The following is a 27,925-nucleotide window of genomic DNA, read 5'->3' on the forward strand; positions in this document are numbered from 1 at the left end:
AGTAATTGAAAGGCTACGTCTAGTGCACCAAGGGTTAATGAAATGACATAAAACAAATGTTTTAGGACTTATTAAGGAATACAAGGAAGGGGTCTTCCACACACACCACACACACACCACACACACACACACCACACACACACACACCACACACACACACACACACACACACACACACACACACACACACACACACACACACACACCACACACACACACACACACACACACACACACACACACACACACACACACACACACACACACACACACACACACACACACACACACACACACACACACACACACACACACACACACACACACACACACACACACACACACACACACACACACACCTAACGGGAGCAATTTGGGGTTGCGTATCTTCCGCAACTTCAAGTGTCGTGTATTGCCTTTGCATTCGTATCACTCGGGATCGGTCATGTACTCAAGTACACACTTGAGGTTCTTCTACAATACTCCTACTTTTTACTCCACTGCTTTTTCTGTTATAACTCTGTAGTATTGCTACTGCAGTATAATATCTGAGCTCCATCAGGACAGACTCTGGATCAGAGCGGCGGTCAGACAACAAATAAGTAATTCTAATCCAATCAAATATATATGATTCTGCAATTAACTATTTTTCATAAATGTATTTTTGTTACTTTAAGTCTTTTTTTTAATCCAATACCTTTTTCTCAAGGTTTTGAACGAAGGACCTTAACTCTGTTGTATTGCTACTCCGGTGGAATACCTGAGGGTGTGGAGATCTACATTAGCAGTAGATCATGTGGAATGAACCCCACTTTCACCCAGAGAAACAATGAAATGTAACAAATCAGTAATTATAATCCAATAAAATGTACTTTTTGGTATTTTTCTAAGGTAATACCTGTTTTCTAAGGTTTAGAAAACAGGGCTGTATTGCTACTCCAGTGTAACGTCTGAGGACTATCAGGACAGACTCTGGATCAGCGCGGCGGTCACACAGAGCGCCAGCAGCAGAGACGTTGATGTTTTGACCCCCGCTCTGCTCTCCAGCTGCAGCGTGTAGTCAGCCAGCACTCGGGTGTACCCCCTCTCCTCCGACACACACCTGTACCTGCCCTCCTGCTCCGGACTCATGCTGGGGATCAGCAGGAGGCCCGGAGAATCCTCCAGGCTCCAGGAGGGGGTTCTCTCCGGGTGGATCCAGGTGTATCTGGCCTGGTGAGAGGAAACTGGGCACTGCAGGAAGTACTTGGAGTCCAGAGGGAGCGTGATGCTCTTCGTCACGTCGTCTCCTCCAGGTGGATATTTACTCACTGAGAAGAGAACACATGCAGTCATTTAAAACATATCTTATACTCCGATTGCCTTTTGCACCGTTACATTGTATTTTTAGTCTTGTGTTTAACAGACATATTAGGATTTACATTTCCGGAGGGCAAAGGAAGTGTAAAGGGGGTTTTAAATGGCTAAGGACGAGGGGGTTTGATGGTGGGGATGTTTAGATGATGAGGGTGGGACCAGGTGGCTGTGTTCTATATAGTGTGACTGGAAGCTGTGTTCTGGGTGCAGTCATTGTAATGCAATGTCTAACAATAAATATGTCAACATGTGTATATTACAATTAGGGCAGGGACTTTAACGCGTTAATTAAGATTAATTACACAACAATTAACGCACTTTAATCGCACTTATTTTTGCACAGCGGAACGTTTCTCACTGGATGAGTTTCAGGCGTACCGATTATACTGGAGCACCAACATGTTCATGACTTCAGCATGGGACTTCAAACAACAACAAACCACGGTGAACAATAGTCAAACATGAACGAACAAGCTGATGAGACCGCTTTGGTCGGCCCCGTGGATGGGACACTTTGTTTTAACAAACGGACGGATGGAAGCGTCGATAAGAGCCGCAGCACATCAAGCCTAAAGTATCACCTAAATGCAAAGCATGTAGCAGCTAGCATGTAGCAGCTAGCATGGACGTTAGCCCGACTCCGAGTGCAAGGAACCACACCCTGACCCGACCCACACTCAACCAGACGACTGGTTTCAGGGCCAGGATAAGTCAGTCCACGTCTGAGAGAATAACCAGCTCCCTGGCTCTCTGGACTGCACTCGACTGTAGACCACGTGGAGTCACATCCATGTGAAACTGCTTCTCACTGTTCTCAGGTCAAATATGTATATTTGATTAAAAATGCGATTCATTTCGATTAATTAATTACAAAGCCTCTAATTAATTAGATTAATTGTTTTAATCGAGTCCCGGCTCTAGTTAAAATGTGTACAAATACTGTTGACCTTTCATAGGAATAAGGAAGTGTTTTTGTTTGTTGATGGCAGAAACTAAAACAGGACGAGGAGAATAGAGAACTGAATCAGAGGTTCATTTAAATTCCTACCTGCTTTCTTTTTGGTTTGCTTGTGTTTCATATGTACCCAAGATATTCCTCGTTGGTTTGGTTTGTTTTGTGGAAAAGTTTATAAAATATTGAGAAACTTACATTTTGTTCTACCTTTTAACTTGAAGTGCCTTCAGCATTTCAACTGTTAATTGTAGAACAAAATGATCTCTACACTGGGAGAATAATCAGCAGGACTAAAGTGTTCAGTATTTTAGAGAAGTCCACTAGTACCCCCCCCGGCCCCCCTCCCGGGCCACAGATTGGGCATCTACCCTGTAGGTAGATGTTTTGGGCTTGGACATTTTAAAAGTAGCTCCCAAGCTGAAGAAGCGTGGGCACCCCTGGCATGCGTTGAGATAAGACGTCTTAGTATCCGCCACACACACAGCAATGTGTAATAAGCCTGAAAGACGTGATGCAGTGGCAGAAGAGAAACACTGTAAATCTCATATCTCGGATATCGAGACAAGAGATTGGAGAGAAATAAGAATAAAGTCTGTATAAGAATAGTACGAGTATCTTTAGAAGAAACGCTTTTGGTAGGCCAGCTTAAATGCGTTGTGTTTGAAGATCATACTATTCATTCGGTGATACATGTGTTGAGAGAAGGTGACTGATTTTCTCTGTGTCTAAAATTAAAATATAGTAATTATACACACACACACACACACACACACACACACACACACACACACACACACACACACACACACACACACACACACACACACACACACACACACACACACACACACACACACACACACACACACACACACACACACACACACACACACACACACACACACCACACACACACACACACACACACACACACACACACACACACACACACACACACACACACACACACACACACACACACACACACACACACCACGTTGAGCAGACCTGCTGTGAGGGATTGATTTGAAAACGCTCGACATCACGAAGGCGGGGTTTCCTAGCTTTGCCTCCACACACACTTCAGAAACCGCCTTCATTTCACAACACACATGTGACTGCCTTCCTGCACCCACTCAGCCTATCAGGCAGGGACGTATGTAAAGCTCTGTATACTTTGACTAAGTATTTGCATATTACTGTACGATTCTTTGTTCAGAAAGATCCATGCTATCCTGATACAGGCCGACTGTGTTCCTGTGCGTGACGACGGAGTCGAGGCAGAGCTGCAACTGTGTGTTATATTCACATCCGAGTGCACAGACTTGTCCCGGAAACTCCTTACAAATATAGAACTTGCCGGAAGGAAGGGACAAAAGTAAAGGACATAGTATTTGGTTAGTGGGCTACAGCCTTAATGCCAGGATATCAACTGAAAACAGAGTGTTTGTGTAGAAATGCATGCAGACTATCTGATGTCAAGTTGCAGAAACCACTTTTTGCAGAGTGGGAGATAACGGATCAAACCCGCTCTCATTCCTGTGCGTTACGTATAAAGCCAGTAGCCTGTTAGCTTAGCGACGAGCCGTTTCCATCCTGGCTTTATCCAATGTTCACACAAGAGTTCTACCTCCTGACACATCCTCCATCCACACGGTCTCAACTGAGAGCACCAGGAACACATTAAACATACGATGTGGAGACTTTGGGATATCTCCCACTCTGTGACTTTTTACAGACCCAACATGTCGTTGAGGTCCATGTTTACCAAACTACCACTTTTTCTGAAGAATGCATATACATGTTAAATACATGGTTTACACGTGTAGTTACTGGGGTTCCACTTACTCTGATTACCTCATCTGGGCGTTCGGGAAATACTTGTCCTCCTAGATATGACGTGCATGACCAACCCTGACGTCTGCTATCTCCTTTGAGGACAGAGGCTGCTTCAGCCATATGTTGTTCCCGTTCTGTGACCGGGCGACCCGAGGTCACACATGGTGTATTGGTGTGGGTGCTCTGGGACGCTTCCTGCTCTGTGTGAAATCTTCGAGGCCATAAGTGTCAGACGCAAGTAGCTCAGTGTTCCCAGCTGTTTAGGCCATCTCCTCAAACACGTCGATGACTCTGTGAAACCAGTTAGATGGGCGAACGAGAGAGAGGCGCTGCAGAATGGACGTGGCACTCTCCCGTGAAGTCAGAACCTCCGGCTCTTGGACTTGTGATGTGAACTCTCCGGCCGAAGCTCCTAATAAACCATCAGTGTTTGACTTCAAAGCTCCTGCTCGCCCCGTGTCTCCTTCCTGAGTCGGTGTGTGACGACGGTCACTTCGTCACCGTGGACTAACGGCTTCGGGCCTTGTATATCGCACATGTCTTTTATTTTGAAAAGTGTCCCCCCTCCCGTTCTTTCCGTTACTCCTGATTATGTTCCCCTGGTGCCCCGTGTTGCCCCCCCCCCTCTCACCCGTGTCTAATTGCTGATTGGTGGGTGTGCATTTAGGCTGTGTGTGTCCTGTTTGGTGAAGCCTGGGTAGTGTGTGAGGTCCTGGTGGCTGGGTAGTGTGTGAGGTCCTGGTGGCTGGGTAGTGTGTGAGGTCCTGGTGGCTAGGTAGTGTGTGAGATCCTGGTGGCTGGGTAGTGTGTGAGATCCTGGTGGCTAGGTAGTGTGTGAGGTCCTGGTGGCTAGGTAGTGTGTGAGGTCCTGGTGGCTAGGTAGTGTGTGAGGTCCTGGTGGCTAGGTAGTGTGTGAGGTCCTGGTGGCTAGGTAGTGTGTGAGGTCCTGGTGGCTAGGTAGTGTGTGAGGTCCTGGTGGCTGGGTAGTGTGTGAGGTCCTGGTGGCTGGGTAGTGTGTGAGGTCCTGGTGGCTGGGCTCACGTGAACAGCAGATTGAGGCTGGGTTGTCTTTTGGACGTTCTGCCTCCTCGCTCGGTCAGCCTCACACGGCGACTCCCACTGCATTGCTCCACAGGCGTTTCCCTTACAGGAAGTGCACTTTTGCACAACCTACCTTTTGGATTTGGAAAGGTTTGCATGTTTGGACTTTCACAACTATGCGACACCTAACTGATTTTGATCAAGCTATGAAATGAAATTATAAGACTTCCCGATATCCATAACGAACCTGTTTGACCATGTGTTGCGTGACTTTAATTACATGTGTTGTGTACACTTTACTACACGTCAAGCTGACATTGCAATCACATGTTCGCATCCGTGTCCTCATTTCCTATCACAGCAACTTCTTGTTTTTCAGAACAACATTTACATTTCTCTGCGGACACACCTATTGATTTAAAACCAGACTGCAGTCCAAATATCTCCGTACCTGCTTGAGAGTGCTCGACCGTCCCTGGAGGCGCACAGATGCTGTGATCTGCTCGGCTCACGTCCTGAAGCATGTCTCTGTGGGGAAAAGGATGGCTGATTACAGATAAATGAATGCAGAGTATTTGACTAGATAGTACACGACCCGGTTACAATGGATTTGAACAGCCTTAATATCATACAACACTTTACTGGCAACAATACACCTTCAAAAATATAAACGCACCAATCAGAAGAGGTTATAGAAAACATAGAAGAGCTCTGAACCCGTTTCTCTTTCGACCCGGTACAGACTCCCTCTCTGTCTGTGTCTGTGTGTTCCCTTGTTCCGATTAACCACATCTTTCTTCTTGTTTTGTATCTATCTCTACGCCGGGACCCGGAGCCGAGGCTGATCCTCTTGCTGTAGTCCTGTGTCCTGGATCCTCCATCCTGAGCTCTGGATTAAGTGGTGGACTTCGGGTCATAGCTGAACACGTCTCTGCGGTCCTGCCTTGGGTCTCGTCATGCTGCTTCCTCGTGGATTCATCTTCTCATCACAGACACATGCATTTCCTAACATTCGGTCTTTATGCTGTCAAATGTATTATCTCTTTACACACGGCATCTATTGCAGTCTGTCCGTCCTGGGAGAGGGATCCCTCCTCTGCTGCTCTCCCTGAGGGTTCTCCATGTTCCCTTTAAACTGTGGGTTTTCTCTGGAAGTGTTTCCTTGTACGATGTGAGGGTCTAAGGACAGAGGGTCTAAGGACAGAGGGTCTGAGGACAGAGGGTCTGAGGACAGAGGGTCTGAGGACAGAGGGTCTGAGGACAGAGGGTCTGAGGACAGAGGGTCTAAGGACAGAGGGTCTAAGGACAGAGGGTCTAAGGACAGAGGGTCTAAGGATAGCGGGTCTGAGGACAGAGGGTCTGAGGACAGAGGGTCTGAGGACAGAGGGTCTGAGGACAGAGGGTCTGAGGACTCGACCAAAAATCGTTTATAAATGTGCTCTATAAATAAAACTTGATTTGAGACTGCGTGCTTTCATTACCTGTAGAATGGATTTCTGTATAGTTCTACTTTCTGGTCTAACCTAAAAAGAATATTGCTCAATTCCAACTCCTCATCAGTTTATAGGAAATCAGGTAACGGTGGTCTTCTCTTGCATCAAGTAGGTGGGGGGGCTTACAGGGGTCTTTCTGCAGTGCAGCACTATAGATGCAGTGAGACACTTCGACTCAGACGGCTTCACACGACTCCTACTCAAGCTTCCGTTCTCAGTCACACAAGTGGGCAAACGTTCACTATCATTTCAAACTATCGTTTCGGCACATGGAGAAAGTATGAATCAGATTCACATGTTACAGGAAGCAGATGTGTGAACGTGTGGAAATATGAATGAATGAGTGTGTGTGTGCGCGCTTAAACTTTGATACCACACCACACACACAAGGGTTACTGAGAAATCTAATTTGATGCATTAACAAGAACTCCTTTTGGCAAAAAAAGTCAGGTTTACAGATAAGGTTAATTTGACGTCTGTTATCATGTTGCTGCAGATAAAGTAAGAATGTAAAAATAATATCACTTGGTTTAGAGGTTATGTTCATTTCCAGGTTCATATCAGTATGTAGTGTCTCTACTTTAAAGAGTCCTCTCCTGCTGATGTTCAGGTGTATATCAGTATGTAGTGTCTCTACTTTAAAGAGTCCTCTCCTGCTGATGTTCAGGTGTATATCAGTATGTAGTGTCTCTACTTTAAAGAGTCCTCTCCTGCTGATGTTCAGGTGTATATCAGTATGTAGTGTCTCTACTTTAAAGAGTCCTCTCCTGCTGATGTTCAGGTGTATATCAGTAAGTAGTGTCTCTACTTTAAAGAGTCCTCTCCTGCTGATGTTCAGGTGTATATCAGTATGTAGTGTCTCTACTTTAAAGAGTCCTCTCCTGCTGATGTTCAGGTGTATATCAGTATGTAGTGTCTCTACTTTAAAGAGTCCTCTCCTGCTGATGTTCAGGTGTATATCAGTATGTAGTGTCTCTACTTTAAAGAGTCCTCTCCTGCTGATGTTCAGGTGTATATCAGTATGTAGCGTCTCTACTTTAAAGAGTCCTCTCCTGCTGATGTTCAGGTGTATATCAGTATGTGTCTCTACTTTAAAGAGTCCTCTCCTGCTGATGTTCAGGTGTATATCAGTATGTAGTGTCTCTACTTTAAAGAGTGCTCTCCTGCTGATGTTCAGGTGTATATCAGTATGTAGTGTCTCTACTTTAAAGAGTCCTATCCTGCTGATGTTCAGGTGTATATCAGTATGTGTCTCTACTTTAAAGAGTCCTCTCCTGCTGATGTTCAGGTGTATATCAGTATGTGTCTCTACTTTAAAGAGTCCTCTCCTGCTGATGTTCAGGTGTATATCAGTAAGTAGTGTCTCTACTTTAAAGAGTCCTCTCCTGCTGATGTTCAGGTGTATATCAGTATGTAGTGTCTCTACTTTAAAGAGTCCTCTCCTGCTGATGTGCAGGTGTATATCAGTATGTAGCGTCTCTACTTTAAAGAGTCCTCTCCTGCTGATGTTCAGGTGTATATCAATATGTAGTGTCTCTACTTTAAAGAGTCCTCTCCTGCGGATGTGCAGGTGTATATCAGTGTGTAGTGTCTCTACTTTAAAGAGTCCTCTCCTGCGGATGTGCAGGTGTATATCAGTGTGTAGTGTCTCTACTTTAAAGAGTCCTCTCCTGCGGATGTGCAGGTGTATATCAGTGTGTAGTGTCTCTCCTCTTCTATGTCCCTTATACGTGTTATATTAAAAGTTATCAGAACGACGTTTCTTGTTTAGACGCAACCCTCTTATCATGTCACATGATCAGATCGTTGATAGACTACACGCTAAATGTGTACAACCTCAAGAGATTACTTCACTTCTATTTCCTGATAGATATCAAGTTCTGCAAAAAAAATTACATATTTTATTTATTGATAACATTTACTCCCCGTCAACATTAGGTACTTTTTTGTGAAAGAAAAATGCCAACGTTACGGGTTCTGAGCGTCTGTTCAGAACAACAACACCATGTGACGCTGAGCTCTGCTGATTGGCTGCAGCAACTCCTCACAGCCATGTGTGTACGGCTTTACTGAAACACACACACCTTCTAACTAACATCGGTTCTGGTAGAACATCCGGTGTTGACCCAGTTGGGTTGCAGAATCGACCCAGTCGTGTTCAGAGACCTCAGAAATGAAAATGATGGCAGTAAGTAAGAGACCTCAGAAATGTAATGTCTGTGAGTAGAAATAACAAAGCATCCTTTGAACTGTCTTTTACTGATTGGTGACAATGGCCTAGACAGACTCTTAATATCGATCTTGCTTGGACCATTTACAATATACACAATTCTCTTTTTACTCGAGTGGAAGGTCGAGTTATGACTCGTTTGAACAACATGACTCTGATCAGAGGTGCTCACTACGGGAAGTGATGACGCAAAGGTGGGTGCAGCCAGTTATTGCACTCTGAGTGAACTTGTTGCCCCATCACTGCTTCTGGCAAGGAGGTGACCTTTTGTTTGTTTACCTGTAAGCAGGATTGTCGAAAGACTACTTCTCCGACATTCCTGAGGCGTGAATCAGGTGAATTACGGACTTAGAAAGATTCAGTACATGTTGGAGCGCTTCGTCAATTATAGCAGATATACACCTTACGTGTTACTACTGTTAACAACCTGTGTGTGTGTGTGTGTGTGTGTGTGTGTGTGTGTGTGTGTGTGTGTGTGTGTGTGGACCCACCCAAACGTCGCCCGGAGGCAGTCGTCGTGTTAACCGAATATTTTCAGTCTATGACGGATTTTATTTAACAATGACGGAGAAATCTGAAAGCCAGTCATTTTGACGGATTAGAACAAACTCGGAACAGCGCAAAAGTTTCCCCGCAGCGAGGCTCCGGCGTCAGGCCGTGTTACGCACGCCCTCCCAAAGGAAACGATAGTGTTTCCAAACCGAACAGATCATTGAAATGTCTGGGACGTTTTGCTTTACGCTGTGAGGTGCACGCATATCTCGGCGGGCACGGATAACACCGGCGCAACGGTTCACGAGCGTGCTCTCGCTAGCTGAAGCTTGGTTGCTAGGTTACGAGCTGGCTGTTCTCTGATAAGGGGCCGGGGGGGTGCAAAGTTAGTGATTACTTACAGAGGTACCTTTCACGTCCCATCGTATTTAAGACCTTTCTCATTTTGTGGATCATATTTAAGACTTTTTACGGCCTTAAATTCTGATTATCAAATGTAAGACTTTTTAAGACCCTGCGGGAACCCTGTATGATGTCATAACGATGTGTTGTCTTGTGTAACCATTAGCCAATCAGCAACCAAGGTACCCCCCCCCCTTATCACCTGAATCTCCCACTGAGTTCTTTGTAACCAAATGTCTCTCAGAGGGGCGTGGGGAGGGGCTCCTTATTTTCATCTAAAGTAACAGACAGAGAATCAGCACTTTGGAAACAGGGCTGAAACAGAGGGGATTATGGGTAATGCTCCGTTTGGTGTTTCAGCCAATCAGAGACAGGTTCTGTATATATCTGAGACCTGTGAGATATGGATGAGAAACAGTATGACAGGAGACCTTTAAACGCCCATAGGTGTGTAACGATGGGGGTCTTACTGAGCGTGGGGGGTGCAGTGGGAGCCGTTCCAGCCGCAGTAGGGGTCTCTGGAGAGGACACAATCCCCACAGCTGTCTCCGTACTGGGGACAGTTTCCCACATCCAGCTGCACCAGCTCAGTCCTGGAGGTCAAATACAGCTTCATCTAGAAGACACAGTACAGAGGGGGGGGGGGGGGGGGTATTGTAACAAAGAAGAAGACAAAGTCATTAGAAAGTGTCCGGACTGAAAGAAGTATTAAGAAGCAATAACAGTGTACAAATACTTTTCATTTTTAAAAAAATTTTTTTTTTAAACGTACTTAGTAAAAGTGCATGGGTATTAGCATCAACATACCACAAGTAAAAGGGTATTAATGATGCAGAATCGGCCATATCTAATCTAATAATCTTATATTATTTCTAACTTATTGGGTATTAAGATAAAGACAATGCGTATTTTTTTATTTCCTAACTTCTTAAGCTTTTATATTATATTATATTCACATGTTCAACCATGTATTCCTCTTCGTGTTGACCTCGGAAATGAGTGGGGTTTAAAGAGTAATACAGGAAATATAAATAGTACCCAATAAGATGCAAATAGTCTGCTAGATCCCATTTAACAATGACATGCGACTCATTCAAGTAATAATCGATGTAAAGAAATCCGTTATAAGAAAGACTTGTGTTGCTTCTCCAGGGACATGTAAAAATAAAACATCTTTTCATTATAAATCTGACCTGGTTTGACCTCTATATTATGTCATCCTTGCCCACTCACGATAACCACTCCCACTCTGCTTCTTATGACTCACAGTGGGGGGGTGGAGGAGGAAGCGGAGGATGTGGTGTCTGTGGTGGAAAGGTTGATACTCAGCGATGACGAAGGTCTCGGTCTCCTTCTGCACCACCTTATGGATGTCTCCCTTATCTGTTAGGAAAACAGGAACGATGATGAAATATCCAAACATGTGAAACACACCCATAAAAGAACACTCCCGTTTCCCCACATCCCGATGACTCGCCCATCGAAGCCCACGCAGTGGTCGGAGGGAATGTGTAGCCGCAAGAGGAGAGGGAACAGGACATGATGGTTTATGAGTAATAGAGCCATCTCTTCCAGCTACCCGTTTGCTCTCAGGGAGTTCATTCGACACCAAAGCAGATCTACCAAACCCTGCAAATGAATCCTAGGAGGCAAGACGCCATCGCACCGTTAGTCAGACATCATGTTACCCCAGAGATGTGTCATGTTTGGGGCGCTTAAGGTCACACCAGCGCTTTAAAGGTGAGGTTGTGGGACAAAAAGCACCTTGACTCTCCGAAGAGATACGGTCACAGCAATTGACATTTGGGTCCCTGTCGGCGTCGAAAGATGTAAGAGATGGCAGAAAAGGTCAGATTGTGATTTCAAACCTCCTTTTCTCTGTTATCAAACTTCAAAGGAGGAGAAACTTAAGAAAAGGAATCGAACTTAGTTTGAGACTCCACACTTCACTGGTTACCTTGACGTACAAGATCAATCATTGCCAGTGTTAGGATTACGATCTAATGGCGCGTTTCGCTCGGTTTGGTTAGGCCTGGTTAGGCCCGGCTCACTTTTATGCCTCGCTTCCATTACAGTTTAGGAACTGGTTACTATAGTAACGCAGTGTAGGCGGAGCCGTGACGTCATCTTCAATGAGAACCCCAGAAAAACAACACAGCCGTTAGCGGTTAGCACTCAGAGCTCACAGCTCCTCATCTCTGTTCACAAACTAGACAGAAGTGAAACCAGTCCAAACCACAGACTGCCTGTGTCATGGAGAACACAGGCGCTGCTTTATTTATGTCTGTAGGCCGTTGCTGTGAGTGTGGACGGTCGGAGCATATATAACGTTAGCTTAGCCGATCTCCATTTAGAAAACACGCAGGTGTTCCGCCTGCCGTCTGTCTGCAGACTCGTCAAAGCATTAGTTCATGGTTTTTACTAACCGGTATCAGTGTGTCGTTACTTCATCATTTTGAAACGTGTATTACAATTAAATCACGGTAACATATGTCCATCTTGTTGTAGTTGTAGCTCCCTAGCCAGCGATTCTCTCTCTAGTTTAGCATGCTCAGCCCGACTCAGCCCGGTTGCTCCTGGCCCGAGAACCACGATTTGATGGGGCCAGAAAAACTGTGAATTAGGACCCGCTAGCCGGCACTAGGCCAAGTGGAAACTATCTCATCCATCTATACTCAGCGTATTCATTCGACGCCTGCTCCACTAAACCAGATCAACCAAAAGCTGCAAACACTATCAATTAATCCACATGAACTCAGGCTCTCTGTAGGTGGCCTGAGGGACGGCAATTATGACCCGAGGCCTACTGTGCTGTGTTCGCCTACTCAACGGGAAGACACTGAGTCTCTTTATTATCTGATGATATACTGCAGGCATGTCTTTACCCCCTGTGTTATGGGTTTGAATGTAAGTCGCACATGTCTTCATCTTGTTGTTCAGGAGTAAAACAAGGCCAAAGTCAATGATTCACATATTGTGTTATTTAAGGAAGTGAAATAGAAACTGCTCATGAGATTCCCCGTGTTGCTCTCCTCACATCTTGTGCGAAATAACAATACAACTCCAACACGAACAACACGAACGGCCTCTCTTACGGATCCAGTGGCACCTGAAGGAGTTTCTCTCAGACGTTCATCCAAAGCGCTGCAGGTCTTTCTGAAAGTCCTGCATCTGGAGAGGCAGGGTATCCAATCTGGGTATTACATGTCCTCCTTGTACATCTCTTCCTGGTTCAACTACAGGTCATCAGTCTCTAAACTGAGTCTTGTTCAGTCTTGTTCCGACTCTAGTTATAGTAATTAGTCTTTGTAACAGCTGCCAAGTCTTCTTGTTGTTGAAATGTAAAACAAAGGTTGTTTAAATGCTTTTTTCTTCCAGTATAGCAGCTATTTGGAACAACCGGTGTATCGTCACGTGTACTCGTCATTCTGTCGCTGCTTTAACGCCTGCATCTCCCTACGAGGATCAACAGAAGTCCATCCGGCATCCTGTCTCGCTTTGGAATAATTCACCTATGTGGTAAAAGGGAGAGTAAATACTTTTAAGGAAATAGGGGACACTTTTCCTGGAGAGTGATCTAGCGGAAATGTATCAATGTCAAACACTGATCAAGAATAATGAATAATAATAACTATCTCTAAATGATTTACGCTTTATACTTGTCTCTTTAATTGTTGTACATATTAAGGTATATTATCTATTTTACTATGGTGTGTGTGTGTGTGTGTGTGTGTTAGGGCTGCACGATTTGGGGAAAAATCTAATTGCGATTTTTCTGACAGATATTGGGATTCGATTTGCGATATTTGTTTTTAAGCGACCCGACGGAAGTTTATAGTAAAATGCGGCCATATCTCCGGCTCGGAAGGTCGCATCAACGTGCTCCCGTCTCTAGCACCCCGCAGCCCGAGCTACGAGTGGAAGAACTAAACTTACATGAAACTTCCGTTGGTTTGCTTTAAAGTCAAGCTCCAGCTTCAGATTCTCCCTGTGATAGAAACACGTGATGGAGCGTCACTAACCTGACTCAGAAACCATCTGAAGCTCCACTGGAAGCCATTTGGAAAGGGCAGGCACCTTCAGAAGCACTTGGCAGGTGATTGGATCAATCTGTCTATCACCTTCTATCAAGGGCCACTTCTGATTGGTTAACAATGGCTGGTACATGTGGAGCACAGCACTTCTGATTGGTTAACAATGGCTGGTACATGTGGAGCTCAGCACTTCTGATTGGTTAACAATGGCTGGTACATGTGGAGTACAGCACTTCTGATTGGTTAACAATGGCTGGTACATGTGGAGCACAGCACTTCTGATTGGTGAGGAGGACGGACACACAAGAAAAAAGAAAAAATGGCAGGCTTTGAATTGATAATCGCATCATTTCAAATCGCGATTTCAAATCGATTAATCGTTCAGCCCTAATATGTGTTTTAGTTGTTTATATATTATTTAAAGTTGTTTTGCTTATTCTCATTCCTTTACTTGATTTGGTCCCATTTCATTTCAATCTGAGAGTCCTCCCTGAATGTGACTGTATGTGTTTCCGATGTTTAAAATACAATAAATGTAACAAATTAAAATAAAGGCCCATCTTGTGTTTTCTTAGATGCACAGTACTCACGTAGAGAGAGGTACAGCACGGTGTGTGTATCGCTCCCGTTGTTCCGAGAGTCGTCAACGTAGATGTGCGTGTAGTTGTGATGATTAAAGAGAATCGGACCGGAGTTATCGACGGGCCGAACCCATTCCTCCATCTCCGAGTTGTCCTTGATCTGGCTCAGGACGTCCATGTGAATGGTGCCGCTGTCCTGGACGCACTGAAGGGGGATAGGAAGTTACGGCACATGTTTAATGACGGGTCACCTACTGTTGCTACGCCTCGCTCGCTTTCTGAGTAAAGTAGGATTGTGTTTCTAGATTTCAGAAGAAGACAAAAAACTGCCTCTTCAATTGTAGCGATTAATAACCGAAGATTTAAAAGTTTCTTTAAATGCTGGAGATTCAGTTACACAGTGTCACCGTCATATTGTCTCATGGGTACATGTTTTCGTTAACTTCTAATTTCTAAATAAAAACCCTTTTAAAAAATTGTACCTTAGATATTTTACAATTAATTGAATGGCTACAATCAAATTAGACGCATACAGTTCATTAAAACCAAGGATGAGATGCATTGCTGTTTGATGCAGCCGCTGTACAAAGTGGGTGATTTCTACACATAGCGGTTTTAAAATAACAACAAAAAGAGAACAATGATTATGCATTTTTTTTAAATGTAAAGTTATTTTAACATATGAATGGTTCTGATTTCAAAAGATCAAAAGTCAAAATGATCCAAGAATTATCATGATCTTTACTTTGTGTCTGTATTCATGCACATAGTTCGAAAGCTAGCAGCTATAAGGATACCGGAACTCTTTCTTAAAGTTGTTATTTCAGTTGTTGTTGACACATACCGCTCTGGACCTGCGGGGTTGGGCGACTTTGCCTTTAAATGTGGACGTTGTGAAGATGCGTTCAATGTCTTTTATGGTGTAGACACACACCGCACTCATCCCCCTGCAGATACACACACACACTCATCAGCTGATTCACACACCTGCAGCAACAGGGAACTGTGGGAGGTCAGTTAAACGTTGTGAGACAGCTGAGCATACGGAAACCAAGATTAGGAACAAGGAACTAGCCAAGAAACTCTTTTGTGCATATGTCAGTGAAACGTTGATCTCATGGACCACCATGACATCAAAGTGTCACTGACATCAATCCGCAGAAAGAAGTTCACACCAGGGTGGTTGTTTACTTTTGGTTAATTGAGCTGACATAAGCAATGACTCTGCAGTTTTAATAAAATACACCACAGCAGAGTCACGCTCTCACCACTGTGGCGGACTTTCATCTGATGGTGCTGGACGTGTAGTCAAATGGGTTGGTTAGGATCATGCCAGGTGACTCGAGTCCATATAAACTGTTCTTAGTATTTCATTTTATATTCTACTTGTATTGAATCTTACTCTGCTTTACATATATTTTACCCATTTCTGCATTTTACTATATAATATCCTTTCTTATGACACGGCGATTCTGATTGGTCAATTTAAACATTCCAGAGGTTGTTAATTTTCATTAACAGACCGTTGCTAAGCAGAACAGACTTTGTGCAGTCATATCAATCCGCAGAAAGAAGTCCTGTATACTATACTCACTTTTATATTAATTGGAGAGCAGGAAACGTTGGATTCATGACAGCTAAACTGTCCTCAGTAAAGAAAAGAAAAAGAGGGTGAAGAGAAGGAAAGAGGTTAGAGGACAGAGAGCTGGACGACGGACAAATCAACAGAAGAAGACAGACAGGAAGTCAACACGAACGGGACCGAGGTCTGGGCTCTGGCAGCGTTTAAAGACTGGTTAGTGCTGCCGTCAGTTAAAGTTACGTTGCTGTAGCCGCAAAGTCATGCTGGCTTTTCACCTCTCACACTGTGGCCGACTTTAAGCTGGTGACTGTGGAAATGTAGTCATGAGTCAAATATGGATTGTATGTCAGGAAAAATTGGTTCGGATCGTGCAAAGGTTACCCAAGTATATACACTTGCTTCGTTTTATGTATATCGTTGACATATATCTGCATTTAACTTGCACTGTTTTATGTATATTACTTATTGCAGTATTGGTACGATAAGTCTTAGGTATATCGTTTGTGCATTGAATTGTTGGGAGGATCCTGGGACTTCAGATTTCCATGGCCAAAACTATGCTGTAGCTTCTGTGCATATTGAGTTGAATACTTTATTCTGGTTGCTAAGGAACCACTTGGAGGAACAGCAGAAGAAGAAGACAGGAAGGAAACACTACCAGGAACAAGGCTCTGGGCTCTGGTTTGTGTTTGAAAACTGGTTAATGGTAAAGAAGATGTGAACAGCCGTTAGCGTAAGCAATACGATCGACTTAAAATCAACTAAATCCTTTAAAAAGTAATATAGAGACAAGGTAAACTAATGTGCATTTAAAAAAGAGGAATAGTTTTGGTGAAAACTAAAAGGTACCATGGGGTCAGATTAGAGTTTTCCAAAGGCGCGTTAGTTTAGCGTGAAATAACTAACGGACAAGTTAAAAAGTGGAAGGAAGTGAGGTCATAGAAAACTATTTCTGCTCAAAAGTGAGCGATGATTGAGTCAGAGCTGAACATTTCAGATGCGTGTCTCTCACTGCTCTGAAACTTAAATGCATGTTCCTTGTTATTCATGTTTTATCATCTTTGCTTTTAAATTAGTGTTTTTAAATGCCATTTGATAAAATGTTTCTTACTGTCTTTCATTTTGTAAAGCACTTTGAATTGCCTTGTGTTGAAAGGGGCTATATAAATAAACATGCCTTATCCCTCACTTGAATGCATGATAACGAGTTCCTACCATTCATTTCTGAAGAGTGCATAGACCCTGGTGTCCTCCCACTGCTCTCTCTCCACAGTCGCTACATCCACCAGCTCAGAGAAATGCCTTCGGCTCTCAGGCTCTCCGCAGAACAGCCGGGCGTTCATCTGGGACGTCCAACTGAACTGCAGAAAGTTCTTCGGACCGCCACGATCTTCCTGGAAGAAAATGCATTGATTACTCGATCAAAATGCACATGCAATAGCCGCGTTCACACTGCGGTACTTTTCCCACAAAGGTTCATGCGAATTTAGTTCATGATCGCGTTCACACCAAAAAGAGCCGGTACTAAAAGTAGTTCATGCGAACCTTGTTACCCCGCTTGTTACCCCCTTTCGAGCGGCTCTTTTTTGAGAAAAGAGCTATATTCCTGATTGGCTGGGCGGATTGCAAACCACGCCCCGTAAAACTCCCAAAAAGTTTTGTGAAGCCGCCATTTTATTATCCTCGCATTAGCATTATTAGCATTAGCATTAGCCCAGCGCAGAAACGCAGAGAGACTAACTTATGGCAACACACAATAAAACATGGGAGCGGTGGAGATGAGGAGGTGTCGGCGTTCTTTACTCGGAAGGCTTCAGTAGAAGCTGCTGGGACTCCCAGCAGCTTCTACTGGGGCCTTCCCCAACTCCGGGGACTTCCGGCCGGGGACTCCGGGCGGCAGTATACGCCGTGAAGTGGTTTGCGGCCTGCCAGTAAACCCAAAGCAGAAGAAGAAGAAGTGACCAGCGGCTTCATTTGCCTAATCCACCCCCAGGGACTTTTTCCGGTGTGAACGCGATCTGTACTTAGTTCATGCGAACTAAAGAGTTCGCATGAACCTTTGTGGGAAAAGTACCGCAGTGTGAACGCGGCTAATGAGTAATTAGCAGCGTATATAATGAGTTAGGGCAGCGCGATATATCGCGTCGTGGCAATATTCACATCGCATTTTCAAATGTTCAAACATTTTTTAGGACGTGCCATATTAAGTAGGCAAATGAACTCAAACACGTCATGTTACAATTCTTTTGCTGCTTGCTACAAAAGGAAAACTTGCGCGGCTCTCATGTCAGGGGTACTCGAGTGAGTGACAGCAAATCTCCAAAGCCAACGGACCCGGTGATTAAAGGTAAAAACACTGAATAAAGTCGTTTCATGTGTTTCTCCAGGGCAGTTCGGCGCTGCTAACCGAGCTAGCTCAGCTTGTTGCTCTGATAACTTAAAGGTGGGGTAGGTACGTTTCAGAAACCGGCTCATGATACACTTTTTGTTATATTCCATGGAATGCTCTAAACATCCCGATAGCAATGAATATCTGAAGTGCTTTGACAAAAAATCCATACAAAAATGTCATCTGTAGAAGCCGTAATACTGTAAAAAGTACAACCAATCGGATTGGATGGCCTACCTGCCTGTCAGCCTTCCATCGGGGCACAGACTTATCTCGTGCCCTCATTGGTCGCGTTCGTGTGTGTTGGGGGAGGGGCTCTATAAGGAAGTGGCAGATTTTCTCCGGTTGTGTATTTTCAAATTCTAGCGATCTCGAGCCGGTTTCTTAAACTTACCTACCCCACCTTTAAGATCCAGACGTCCGTGACTGAAATCCTTCATCCGGTTAAATATAGTTCGAAAAAAATACCAATTGTAAAGCATTACAGCTCAAGAAAGGATGGTTTGCGAGAAAAAAGTAAACTGTCTTTTCTTCAATTCCTGTATTTTGAAGAAAATCTCGCAATGTCAGTTTTTTCCAATATCGTGCAGCCCTATAATGAATATAATAATAATAAACTTTATTTGTATAGCACCTTTCATGCACAAAGCAGCCCAAAGTGCTTAGCAGAACAAGAAGAAAACATAGTTTGACTGTAAAAAAAGATCAACAGGTTATTTCAAGGGGGCAGAAGTAACACAAATGTCCTCTGACTGACCAGAGGGTTTTTGTTTTATTGCAATTCTAGCGTACTGTATTTAGGAGACATTTTTAAACATGACACAGTAAGAGAGAGGGTATATTTTGAGGTAAGTAGTTTCACAGGAAATTAGGAAGTTATTTTTAAAAAGATTGAAAAAAAAAATCAACTTCCTCTTCACGACCACTGATCTCAACACTCTTTATGGCTTCAATTTCAACCCAAGCTATTTTGTGCACATATCTGCTTCTAAAAGAGTGTTTCTATTCTTGAAATCTAGCTTCAAACATTACAAATTAAATATGCAATCCTTATTATTTAGTCCTGCGGGTCTTACCATGCACACTCGGGTCACAAAGGGGATCCACATATCACTGTCCAGGCCTGGATCTTTGTTCTTCTCCTTATAGAAGCCGAACACTTTGCCCTGCAGGGGGTCGTCTCTCCGTCCGCTGGGCACCAAACCCACATAGTGCTGCTCTGAAGACGGGAAGTCAATACGAGTCGAATAATCTGGGTTAACATCATTTAATTAACCCAACATCTCGAGGCCTTTACCTCTATCGTGCATCGTGGGTCCAACTCTGTTCCACCCAAACCTGTGGATGCCAACATCGCCTCGAGATCCAGAGTGTGTGACGTAGAGGTTACTGTCTGCTGATTCTGCACACACATTAGAAAGACATCACAACACCATCGAGGGGCTTTTGGTTTGCCCTGATGATGCCCTTTCTAAATGACCTGCAGTCTCTCCTGTATGAAGAAGTGCTTTCTGATCAGCAAGACTTGTTTAGAAGATTGAATAGGAGTGTGAAGACAGAGGGAGATACATTTTAAAAAGTATCGTCGTCATGTTTGTTTTCCTTGCATCGTGTGTTAATATTTGTCCTCGTATCGTCATCAGTGGTGAAAGAAGTGTTAAGATAACATGGTGTCCGAGGAGTGGAGACCTTCTCATTGCACCCTCTACAATAAAACATGTTGGAGGATAAACAATGGGTGTGCAAAGGTCGAACTTTAATTGAACACATCTTAGTATACATTACACAGTGGGTGGAAGTGTTGCTCCACTTCGGCACAGACAGATATTTCTCAACAAATATTGCATTAATTGTTTCACGTTCACCGTTTTCCTCCAGTGCCAACATTGACTTTACATTTTGCTTTTTTGTTTAATATCTCAAGTAAATTTGGATGGTAAGCATACTATCTGTCCTCTGACAAAGAGGGAGTGGAGAGTGAATATTAAAAAGGATAATCATGATGCTATTAGGGTTGCCAGAAACTGACCATGATCAAAATCGATTATTCGGCAGCCCTGGCGAATAATAATCGATTATTCGACCCCCGTTGTTTTCTTTACTAGAACATTTTTAACAGTACAAACAACAAACAAGCATGTCATCACAACGACGTGGCCTTGAAGTGAAGTTGGTAATGGCCGGCTGTGCTGCGTCTTTCTCTGTAACCGCTTTGACGTGCTGCGCACACAAATGCCAACGCATTGTTGAGGTTGAGTTGTGATAGACCAACGTCGTTTCGCAGAGCTTGCATTTAACTTCCTTCGGACTTGTAAGTTCGAAGTAGTTCCACAAGGAGGAACTCTTTTTACCTGCCGCTTTGTTCATCGTTAGTCGCACGCGTGAGGGAGAGGGGGGGCGGGGGTGGGGGCGGGGTCGGTGTGAGGGAGAGGGGGGGTGGGGGCGGGGTCGGTGTGAGGGAGAGGGGGGGTGGGGGCGGGGTCGGTGTGTAGCGTGCTGCAGCAGCAGTCTGCTCTGCACACAGGCTTCCTCCAAGTTTACAGTAAAACAAACTGGTGGTGTGACCAATGGCCATTTACAATTATTAATACTATTACTATTATTAGCATATATATATTTATATATATATTTTGGTTGAAACTAAGTCAGAAAAAAACATAAATAATAAAAAATATATATATAAATAAAATCGATTTTTAAAAATAATATTCGATTATGGAGACTGTAGCGAATATTCGAATAATCGCTGGCATCCCTAGATGCTATGTGATGTTTGTTTTCCATGTATCGTGTCTTAATATTTGTACTCGTATCATTTCGCATCTTATATCTGTATCAGTGGTGAAAGAAGAATTAAGATATTTAAATATTACTTAAAAGAAGCAATATCCCAGTGTGGACTTGAAAGACATGCATTCAATATCTAACTTAACTAGAAGTACCAAGTATGCATAAACTAAATACAGTTTAGGAAAGCAGAGGCGCTTTGTGTACGGAAACCCACCCACGAGAGCGGCTGGTTCTCCTTCCTTTATGATGAAACCCCGTATACTCTTCTTTATGTTCTGGATCTTTGCAGAGGACATGCACCTGGGGGTCTTCTCTGATACATCCTACAGGGAAACAGACAGAAAACATTGTGCGAAACAGATATTATTTAGAGACTTAGTATACCAAGTGAACAAAATCTGGTGCATCTCACAGTTAATAAAAGCAGAAGTTAATTTACTTTTTTGTGAGACAGAAGAAGAAGAAGAAGAAGAAGAAGAAGAAGAAGAAGAAGAAGAAGAAGAAGAAGAAGAAGAAGAAGAAGAAGAAGAAGAAGAAGAAGAAGAAGAAGAAGAAGAAGAAGAAGAAGAAGAAGAAGAAGAAGAAGAAGAAGAAGAGACACATGAGAAGTGAAGCTCTCCCAGCGATGGCCGCCTGAAGCCGACACACGATGCATGTGTATCAGGGAGTCAACAACAACATCAACTATGAAAATATCAAAACTTAAATACACTAAAGGTCTTGGGACTTCTTAAAGTTTGATATGTAACTGTAATCTGAAATGTAATTATTTGATATTGTCATGTGTTCATTAGATCGTACCTATTTCAAAGAGGACCTTTTGTGCTGCCGCCTTATTCTAGTTTTACCCGGTTATGTGTGAAAGCTGCAAATGTTCCTTATTATGTACATGTTCAGGTTCCTATCAGTATGTAGTGTCTCTACTTTAAAGAGTCCTCTCCTGCTGATGTTCAGGTGTATATCAGTATGTAGTGTCTCCACTTTAAAGAGTCCTCTCCTGCTGATGTTCAGGTGTATATCAGTATGTAGTGTCTCCACTTTAAAGAGTCCTCTCCTGCTGATGTTCAGGTGTATATCAGTATGTAGTGTCTCCACTTTAAAGAGTCCTCTCCTGCTGATGTTCAGGTGTATATCAGTATGTAGTGTCTCTACTTTAAAGAGTCCTCTCCTGCTGATGTTCAGGTGTATATCAGTATGTAGTGTCTCTACTTTAAAGAGTCCTCTCCTGCTGATGTTCAGGTGTATATCAGTATGTAGTGTCTCTACTTTAAAGAGTCCTCTCCTGCTGATGTTCAGGTGTATATCAGTATGTAGTGTCTCCACTTTAAAGAGTCCTCTCCTGCTGATGTTCAGGTGTATATCAGTATGTAGTGTCTCCACTTTAAAGAGTCCTCTCCTGCTGATGTTCAGGTGTATATCAGTATGTAGTGTCTCCACTTTAAAGAGTCCTCTCCTGCTGATGTTCAGGTTCCTATCAGTATGTAGTGTCTCCACTTTAAAGAGTCCTCTCCTGCTGATGTTCAGGTGTATATCAGTATGTAGTGTCTCTACTTTAAAGAGTCCTCTCCTGCTGATGTTCAGGTGTATATCAGTATGTAGTGTCTCTACTTTAAAGAGTCCTCTCCTGCTGATGTTCAGGTGTATATCAGTATGTAGTGTCTCTACTTTAAAGAGTCCTCTCCTGCTGATGTTCAGGTGTATATCAGTATGTAGTATCTCTACTTTAAAGAGTCCTCTCCTGCTGATGTTCAGGTGTATATCAGTATGTAGTGTCTCTACTTTAAAGAGTCCTCTCCTGCTGATGTTCAGGTGTATATCAGTATGTAGTGTCTCTACTTTAAAGAGTCCTCTCCTGCTGATGTTCATGTGTATATCAGTATGTAGTGTCTCTACTTTAAAGAGTCCTCTCCTGCTGATGTTCAGGTGTATATCAGTATGTAGTGTCTCTACTTTAAAGAGTCCTCTCCTGCTGATGTTCAGGTGAATATCAGTATGTAGTGTCTCTACTTTAAAGAGTCCTCTCCTGATGATGTTCAGGTGTATATCAGTATGTAGTGTCTCTACTTTAAAGAGTCCTCTCCTGCTGATGTTCAGGTGTATATCAGTATGTAGTGTCTCTACTTTAAAGAGTCCTCTCCTGCTGATGTTCAGGTTAATATCAGTATGTAGTGTCTCTACTTTAAAGAGTCCTCTCCTGATGATGTTCAGGTGTATATCAGTATGTAGTGTCTCTACTTTAAAGAGTGCTCTCCTGCTGATGTTCAGGTGTATATCAGTATGTAGTGTCTCTACTTTAAAGAGTCCTCTCCTGCTGATGTTCAGGTGTATATCAGTATGTAGTGTCTCTACTTTAAAGAGTCCTCTCCTGCTGATGTTCAGGTGTATATCAGTATGTAGTGTCTCTACTTTAAAGAGTCCTCTCCTGCTGATGTTCAGGTGTATATCAGTATGTAGTGTCTCTACTTTAAAGAGTCCTCTCCTGCTGATGTTCAGGTGTATATCAGTATGTAGTGTCTCCACTTTAAAGAGTCCTCTCCTGCTGATGTTCAGGTGTATATCAGTATGTAGTGTCTCTACTTTAAAGAGTCCTCTCCTGCTGATGTTCAGGTGTATATCAGTATGTAGTGTCTCTACTTTAAAGAGTCCTCTCCCGCTGATGTTCAGGTGTATATCAGTATGTAGTGTCTCTACTTTAAAGAGTCCTCTCCTGCTGATGTTCAGGTGTATATCAGTATGTAGTGTCTCTACTTTAAAGAGTCCTCTCCTGCTGATGTTCAGGTGTATATCAGTATGTAGTGTCTCTACTTGAAAGAGTCCTCTCCTGCCGATGTTCAGGTGTATATCAGTATGTAGTGTCTCTACTTTAAAGAGTCCTCTCCTGCCGATGTTCAGGTGTATATCAGTAGGTAGTGTCTCTACTTTAAAGAGTCCTCTCCTGCTGATGTTCAGGTGTATATCAGTAGGTAGTGTCTCTACTTTAAAGAGTCCTCTCCTGCTGATGTGCAGGTGTATATCAGTAGGTAGTGTCTCTACTTTAAAGAGTCCTCTCCTGCTGATGTTCAGGTGTATATCAGTATGTAGTGTCTCTACTTTAAAGAGTCCTCTCCTGCTGATGTTCAGGTGTATATCAGCATGTAGTGTCTCTACTTTAAAGAGTCCTCTCCTGCTGATGTTCAGGTGTATATCAGTATGTAGTGTCTCTACTTTAAAGAGTCCTCTCCTGCCGATGTTCAGGTGTATATCAGTATGTAGTGTCTCTACTTTAAAGAGTCCTCTCCCGCCCCTTAGCGTATCACGCACATAGGGATGTCACTCCCGTCTCAGGACCATACTCCCTGCAGAACCTCACCATATCACAGCATGCCGTTCCCTCCCCATCGGTTCCACACAGGAACAACTTGTTAGCTTCCATCTTCTGGACAAGATAAATGTTAAAGCTGCAATCCTAAACGAGAAGAGTATTTGTGGTTTTACAATCCAATCCCACCAACGTCTGCTTTTTGCTTCCATCTTTTGTTTTTTGTTACCGCTTTCACCGTCTGCTGAGAATCACTTGTGTTGCACTCTGTCCACGGTACATGTATTTCTGCTGGAGTCTGGGAGGAGAAGGAAATGCATTATGGTGTCAGTCACTATAACTCGATTGCAGATATTGACTTAATGTCATCAAAACGGTGTCAGAGATGTACGTTACCTCGTGAGGGTTTTGGAAGTTGAATGATTTCAGGCGTTTCTGTTCAGCAGATATGACCGTGCTCGGCTCCTTTTCCAGAACAATCCCTGCAGGGGCATGGTGTCCGAGGAGAGGGAACCTCTTCATTGCGGTCTCTGCAACACAACATATTAAAGGATACATACCTTGAACACACCTTAGTATATACAGCAAACGGTGAGTGGAAATGTTGCTCCGCCCCTTCGGTTCAGACGGGTGTTTCCTCAACAAGTATTGCATTCATCGTTTTTGTCCAGTGCTTACATTGACTTTACATTTAGCTTTTTTGTTTAATATCTCAAGTATATTTGGATGCATTTTCTCGACATTTGGTACACGTACTATCTGCTCTCTGACAAAACATCCCCACAAGTTTGGAGATCCTCTGGCTTTTCCCACCAGTGCTACCAGAAGGTCAAATATTTCACTTGTACAGTAAATATCTCAACACTTGATAGATTGCCTTTTGTTTTTTTTACATTGATGGCAAACCAAAAGCCTCTTCTTTTATAGAAATGCAGTATTTTTCTCTATTTTTCCATGTATATTGTAATGAGAATTCCAGTTTCCCATTAGCAAGTCTAATTTATTTTAAATAGCTTCAATGTAATATGGTCCTTTGACTCCTAATCAATGCAGCATTGTATTACTACAATGGACAAAGACCGATGTGATGCAGCAATTCTCCCATGGGAGACAATACAAGACAATTTATCCAGATGCTACTAATACACAGTGGTGTCAAGTAACTAAGTACATTTACTTAAGTATACTTTTGAAGTACTTTACTAGAGTATTTCCATTGTATGCTATACTTTGTACTTCTACTCCACTACAGTTCAGAGGTAAATGGTGTACTTTTACTCCACTACGTGTATTTAATACCTTTAGTTACTTCTCTGGATGAACGATGTGAAATATATATTTTGATGATAAATAATACTTTTCTACTTTTACTTGAGGAACATTTTTGAATGCAGGACTTTTACTGTAACAGAGTATTCCTACACTCTGGTACTTCTACTTTTAATCAAGTACAAGATCTGTGTACTTCTACTTTTACTCAAATACAAGATCTGAGTACTTTTACTCAAGTACAAGATCTGAGTACTTCTACTTTTACTCAAATACAAGATCTGAGTACTTTTACTCAAGTACAAGATCTGAGTACTTCTACTTTTACTCAAGAACAAGATCTGAGTACTTCTACTTTTACTCAAGCCCAAGATCTGAGTACTTCTACTTTTATTCAAGTACAATATCTGTGTACTTCTACTTTTACTCAAGTACAATATCTGTGTACTTCTACTTTTACTCAAGTACAAGATCTGAGTACTTCTACTTTTACTCAAGCCCAAGACCTGAGTACTTCTACTTTTACTCAAGTACAAGACCTGAGTACTTCTACTTTTACTCAAGTACAAGATCTGAGTACTTCTACTTTTACTCAAGCCCAAGACCTGAGTACTTCTACTTTTACTCAAGTACGAGACCTGAGTACTTCTACTTTTACTCAAGTACAAGATCTGAGTACTTCTACTTTTACTCAAGTACAAGATCTGAGTACTTCTCCAGCTCTGCTGATGTAAATGTGTTCCTCTATAAACACACGGTTTCCTCTTACATTAAACCCTGAAGGACAGTAACTGCATGAATCCTCTGCATTTGGCGCCAGAGAATCACTTTAGAGATTAAAGCAGCTCTCTCGTGCCCGTCTTGTGATCCAGATTAACATGGAGGACAACCCTGCTCCTGGTGTATCCCCGCGATATTAAACGCGGACCCATGCGTCCAGGCAGGGTAGAGGATGCGGAGGGTTTCCTACCTCTGAGAGTGAAGGTCATCCTGGCTGTAGGCTTTGAGGTCGCCTCGGTCAAAGTGTGAAGGCGGGAACATAATAAATAAAGTTTAAATAACAAGAGAAGCATTCTTCCTGTGAAATGTGTGAGGATCTGCTCGGAAACACACAGCTGCATTGCAGAGAGGTAGTGCGTTTGTCATTTATAAACTCCACCCAGGGCCGTTTCTTCCTATAGAGCGGACTATGCGGGGCATAGGACCCCCGCGGCCACTCGGGGGGCCCCAAACTGAAAGTATTATTTTTTTTTTATTTATTCATCCGAAAAACAAAAAAAGTTTAATTCATACACACAAAGATGAACAAAATTAGTAGAAGCGGGAGGGCTGAAGCATAGCTTGTGGAAAGTAGCCCTCCCGTGCATCATCCTAATACAGCGGCATTATTGCATCAAAGAAATATAGAAATGAAGGAGTACAAAGAAATAAAGAAAACAGGAGAAAAAATTAAATAAAAGTTAGGGCAGGAAAACAATAAATGCATATAGATAAAGGGTCATTTTCTGCACATGTCAATAGCAGTTTCAACTATCTTTTTTTGGAAATACTATATATAAATATATACATAGGTATATACACACATGTACTTGGCAAATGAATAATAATAATATATGCATAATTGCATATAAACATTGTGAACACTTATTTTCAAGTGACCTTTTTTACATTCATATGTTCACGCTGTGGTTTGGAACGGCTTTTGAATGTTATTAGGCATTTTCTTATGGAAAATGTTGTGCATAATCAGTACTGTTTTAAGCTGTACTATCTCAACACATTTTAATAGATTGAGTTTTTTTAAATATGGGAGTTGTGTGTTCATATTTACCAACACCACAGACTATTCGTAATACTTTTTTTTGGGATGTTATTCTTTTTTGTAGATTTGTTGAGTACGTGTTTCCACATATTTCGGAGCAGTAGTAAAGGTAAGGGAGAAATAGACTGTTATAAAGAGTATATTTTCTGCAAGAATGTTCTTAGTATGATACAAAATATCTATTGTTTTTGACAGTTTAGTCTGTACATAATTGATATGGTGCTTCCAATTGAGTTTTTCGTCAACAAGCAGTCCTAAAAATGTACATGCACCAACTTTTTCTATCTCTGTGTTGCAAATCCGTATAATGCAGTCATTTCTACTCTCATACTTTGTATTGAATAACATGTAA

The 27,925-nt window shown here is 42.7% G+C and overlaps 1 protein-coding gene across 1 annotated transcript; it reads right to left on the minus strand.

The window, feature by feature from the left end:
* Positions 1-296: 296 nt before the first annotated feature.
* LOC117441819 (semaphorin-7A) lies at positions 297-26,876 on the minus strand. Its single transcript, XM_034077835.2, has 14 exons — positions 26,722-26,876; positions 24,879-25,012; positions 24,712-24,780; positions 24,534-24,629; positions 21,399-21,507; positions 19,692-19,796; positions 19,471-19,613; positions 17,221-17,399; positions 15,268-15,370; positions 14,433-14,628; positions 11,076-11,191; positions 10,279-10,424; positions 5,643-5,719; positions 297-1,310 (listed from the first exon to the last, which is right to left on the minus strand). Exons 1-14 carry the CDS (start codon positions 26,870-26,872, stop codon positions 961-963), a joined length of 1,974 nt encoding a protein of 657 aa, XP_033933726.1. The 5' UTR covers positions 26,873-26,876; the 3' UTR covers positions 297-960.
* Between the last annotated feature and the right edge of the window lie 1,049 nt (positions 26,877-27,925).

The sequence above is a fragment of the Pseudochaenichthys georgianus genome, unplaced genomic scaffold (assembly GCF_902827115.2).
Source record: "Pseudochaenichthys georgianus unplaced genomic scaffold, fPseGeo1.2 scaffold_200_arrow_ctg1, whole genome shotgun sequence".
Lineage (NCBI taxonomy): Eukaryota > Metazoa > Chordata > Actinopteri > Perciformes > Channichthyidae > Pseudochaenichthys > Pseudochaenichthys georgianus.